The sequence below is a fragment of the Desmodus rotundus genome, chromosome 4 (assembly GCF_022682495.2).
Source record: "Desmodus rotundus isolate HL8 chromosome 4, HLdesRot8A.1, whole genome shotgun sequence".
Taxonomy (NCBI): domain Eukaryota; kingdom Metazoa; phylum Chordata; class Mammalia; order Chiroptera; family Phyllostomidae; genus Desmodus; species Desmodus rotundus.
This window is the reverse complement of record NC_071390.1, coordinates 12,137,717-12,142,222: the sequence shown is the minus strand read 5'-3', so window position 1 is coordinate 12,142,222 and position 4,506 is coordinate 12,137,717. Positions and strand designations below refer to the sequence as shown.

At 56.0% G+C, this 4,506-nt stretch overlaps 1 protein-coding gene across 1 annotated transcript; it reads left to right on the top strand.

Annotated features, from left to right (window-relative positions):
• Positions 1-1,280: 1,280 nt before the first annotated feature.
• On the top strand, positions 1,281-4,298 carry ADRB1 (adrenoceptor beta 1). Its single transcript, XM_024555358.3, has one exon. It carries the CDS (start codon positions 1,564-1,566, stop codon positions 2,965-2,967), a length of 1,404 nt encoding a protein of 467 aa, XP_024411126.2. The 5' UTR covers positions 1,281-1,563; the 3' UTR covers positions 2,968-4,298.
• Positions 4,299-4,506: the final 208 nt, after the last annotated feature.

Here is a 4,506-nt window from a genome sequence, read left to right as displayed (position 1 = left end):
CACAGACTGCTGGGCATACAACTCACACACTCCAGACCAGTTCATTTGCCAACTCAAAAACCACTTATACAATTTGAACTGCTGTCTGATGTTAATCCTCCTGAGTATTCACATATTTTCTTCTCTCATCCCTCCAAAACTATTCCTACAGTCTTGAGAATCTGAGAACTTGGGCCAAGGAGAAAATAACCAAGCACACTAAGAAATCTGAAATCTCAGTTCCTTACGACGTCAACCAAAACTGCGAGTTTTGTTTGTATTGGCCGAACTCAAGTTGTAAGATCTTGTGAGTATTAAAACACAAAATACAGGTGTTGTTACTGGATGTGAAGTCTGAAATGTAATTGCGTGTGTTCTTTCTCCGTGGCAGTGACTTTTACTCTGCGATCGAACGTTTGTGTTTCCTTAACCCGCTGCCTTCGTAGTATCGGCACACACCGTTGCGTCATACTCACGTGCACTAGCTGGGACTGGGGAGTGTGTGTTTTTCCACCTGGACCTCAGCGTTAGCTGTCAGACGCGCTAATCGTAGCTTCCTTTCTGCATCGACTACTCTGGCACAGAAGCTCCTTGCAAGACTAGCACCCCGAGAGCGTTCCTGACCCACGTGCGGTTTGCTTAGGAAGGCTCCCCGCTGGAAAGTTTCCTCTAACCTTTAACACCCGCTTTCATTCCCCGGAGCTGGCAGGACGCAGGCTGATTGGATCCCCTCTTCACCGGGAAAGGGTTTTACACAAACTCTGCTAGGTTGCTCTATCGGAGAAACAATCTCTCAGCCAAAGTCTTCCAACCCCAGTGGTCAGACGAGGCTCTAGGAGCTTAGAGAACACAGAGGTCCCCTCTTCTCGAAAGGAAGCACGGGCTCCGCTCTGCAGGAAATCTGGGCACTGGAGGTACATAGGGTGCCAGGGGAGCGGGGCGCAGGAGGGAGCTGAACGCAGGAAGCAAAAGAAGTGGGGAAGGGAATGGAGCACGAGAGAGTGGGAGCCTCAGGAGCGGGCAGGGACGCGAGTGAGAGCCAGAGGCCGTACTGAGCTTGGGGGAATAGGGCGCTGGAACCAGCGGGAGCAGGAAGGGTTGCGCGCACGGGCACCGGCAGGGGCCAGAGAGTTGCTGGCTGGAAGATCTACCCCAGACTCCCTAGAGCCTCAGAACCGAGGATGCGGGCAGTTGGAGGGTAGGAGGGGGGAAACCAGCTAGAGGCGTGACTTTGCCCGGATTGGCTGCAGGAGCCTGACGCGAGGCCCGGGGGGTTGGCTTGGGGGAGTGGGAATGGGGTGGGGTGGGTGTTGGGTGCCTGGACTGCAGGCTCTGCGCGCTCAGAAACATGCTGAGGTCCCGGCGGCTGTTTCGGCAGCGGCAGCGGCTCCAGCAACAGCGGCGGCGGCGGCGGAGGCGACAGAGCTCAGCTCCCGCAGAACAGGCGCCCGGTGCCCAGCCTCCGGCTCCGCGCCGTGGCTGCCCTGACCTGGCCGGGACCTCCCTCTACCGGGACCTCTGGGGTGTTCCCCGAACACTGCCCAACCCCGCCACACCCCCCGCCCCCAGCCTCCGCAGCTCGGCATGGGCGCGGGGGCGCTCTCCCTGGGCGCCTCCGAGCCCTGCAACCTGTCATCTGCCGCCCCTCTCCCCGACGGCTCAGCCACCGCTGCGAGACTGCTGGTGCCTGCATCGCCGCCCACCTCGCTGCTGCCCCCGACCCACGAGGGCCCTGTGCAGCTGTCGCAGCAGTGGGCGGCCGGCATGGGCCTACTGATGGCACTGATCGTGCTGCTCATTGTGGCGGGCAACGTGCTGGTGATCATGGCCATCGCCAAGACGCCGCGGCTGCAGACGCTCACCAACCTCTTCATCGTGTCCCTGGCCAGCGCCGACCTGGTCATGGGGCTGCTGGTGGTGCCTTTCGGGGCCACCATCGTTGTGTGGGGCCGGTGGGAGTACGGCTCTTTCTTCTGCGAGCTCTGGACCTCGGTGGACGTGCTCTGCGTGACGGCCAGCATCGAGACCCTGTGTGTCATCGCCCTGGACCGCTACCTCGCCATCACGTCTCCGTTCCGCTACCAGAGCTTGCTGACCCGCGTGCGGGCGCGGGCCCTCGTGTGCATCGTGTGGGCCATCTCCGCCCTGGTGTCCTTCCTGCCCATCCTCATGCACTGGTGGCGGGCCGAGGGCGACGAGGCGCGCCGCTGCTACAACGACCCCAAGTGCTGCGATTTCGTCACTAACCGGGCCTACGCCATTGCTTCGTCCGTCGTCTCCTTCTACGTGCCCCTGTGCATCATGGCTTTCGTGTACCTGCGGGTGTTCCGCGAGGCCCAGAAGCAGGTGAAGAAGATTGACAGCTGCGAGCGCCGCTTCCTCGGCGGCCCCGCGCGACCGGCCTCGCCTGCGCCTTCTCCGGAGTCCCCGCGACCCGCCGCCGACCCACTGGCCAACGGGCGCACCAGCAAGCGGCGGCCCTCGCGCCTTGTGGCCCTGCGCGAGCAGAAGGCGCTCAAGACCCTGGGCATCATCATGGGCGTGTTCACACTCTGCTGGCTGCCCTTCTTCCTGGCCAACGTGGTGAAGGCCTTCCACCGGGACCTGGTGCCGGACCGCCTCTTCGTCTTCTTCAACTGGCTGGGCTACGCCAACTCGGCCTTCAACCCCATCATCTACTGCCGCAGCCCCGACTTCCGCAAGGCTTTCCAGCGCCTGCTCTGCTGCGCACGCCGGGCCGCCTGCCGGGGCCACACGGCCAGCGGCGACCGGCAGCGCCCCTCGGGCTGCCTGGCTGTGTCCCGGCCGCCGCCGTCTCCCGGAGCTGCCTCCGACGACGACGAGGAGGAGGACGACGACGTCGGGGCCGTGCCGCCCGTGCGCCTGCTGGAGCCCTGGGCGGGTTGCAACGGCGGGGCAGCGGTGGACAGCGACTCGAGCCTGGACGAGCGGAGCCGCCCCGACTGTGCCTCCGAATCCAAGGTGTAGGGCCGGGCGCCTCCTCCCCATCTCTCTGCCGCCGTGTGCAGGGCCCGGGCGCCGACTCTGCGTGCTGGGACGAAGACGGTCCTGGAACCCCTGAATGACTTCCCAGGGGAAAGAAATACGTGTTTACTCAAGACCTTAAGCAGGTGAACTCGAAGCCCACAAACCTCATCTGAATCATCCAAGACAAACAGACAAGCCACGGAACGTTGCACAGAAAGGAAAGTTTGGGGAAGGGTGGGAAAGTGGCTTGTTGATTTTTCTTGGGTTCTTTTTCCTGTTTGTGGTTCGGGCTTCTTTTGTGTATGCGTGTGATGCATCTTTAGATTTTTTCCCAGGTGACACTTTCTATGACGACCGAGTAGGGGAAGGGAGAAGCATTAGGGGATAAAAGTCTATGGACTTGGCTTCCATCCCCTTCCCGAGGACAGGAGCAGTGAACTGGAGGGAGAGGGGCCATGACAATTTGTCAGGACGCGTTTCCCTTTGCTTTCCGGGGAAATTTCAGTTTAATTCCTGAGTAGTGATTTCTCCTGTCCTTAAAGCAAAGGGAAAAGGATGCATGCAAAAATCGCGTTTCAAGACATTGTAAGCTGTTCTTGAAACAAGCCTCACCTTGCTTTCCTTTTGTAGGGCAAGCCTGCTGTTCCCACGGGCCTAGGTGGCCAGGCGGAGGGTTTCTACCTCACACTGTGCACATTGCACAGCAAGACAGAAAGACTTGTTTATATTAAACAGCCTATTTATGCATCAATACTAGTTGGAAGGACCAGACGCTGAGCCTCTGTGACATGTGACTCTGTCCATTGAAGACAGAACAGGAAAAGGAAAAAAAAAAAAAAGAAAGAAAGAGGTTTCAGTTCAGATTACTGCACATGTGGGTAAAAAACAAAAACAAAACAGAAAAGGAGTGGTTCAAAATGCCATTTTTGCACAGTGTTAGGGATTGTAAAGTCCACAGATGGTGTTACTTGCACAAAAAGAGATTAAATATTTTTTAATGGAGAGGGGGGAAGATCTTAAAAACTAAAATAAAATTCAAAGTCTACTTCTGTTGTCTATTATTTTATTGAGCTAATGATTTATCGGGAAAATGCCTTTTTATACTCTCTTATCATGGTACTGTAACTGTATCCATATTATAAATACAACTATCTTGAGGATTTTTTATTATTTTTTTATGTCCAAGTGCCCATGTGAATCTGCTGGTAAAACCGAGCACTTGTGTGTAAATCCTATTTCCTCTGTGTGTTTTACCAAGTATTTATACTCCGGTGCAACTAACTACTGTGTGAGGAATTGGTATATGTGCAATAAATACCAATGGAGCACAATCATGGTTATGTACCGTGTGTCTGTAAGGGGTCAGTGATAGTGGAAAAGAAAGTTTGTTTGTTCAAAATATAGGTTTCCCATACTGCTCTTTTAATAGCTTTTCATGACTCAATAACATAGCAAAATGCCTCTAAACCAAATAAGGCATGCACCTACCGAGGGCTGCAGGCTCGTCCTAAATTTTCACAGCCAGCTGGAAGGTATTCT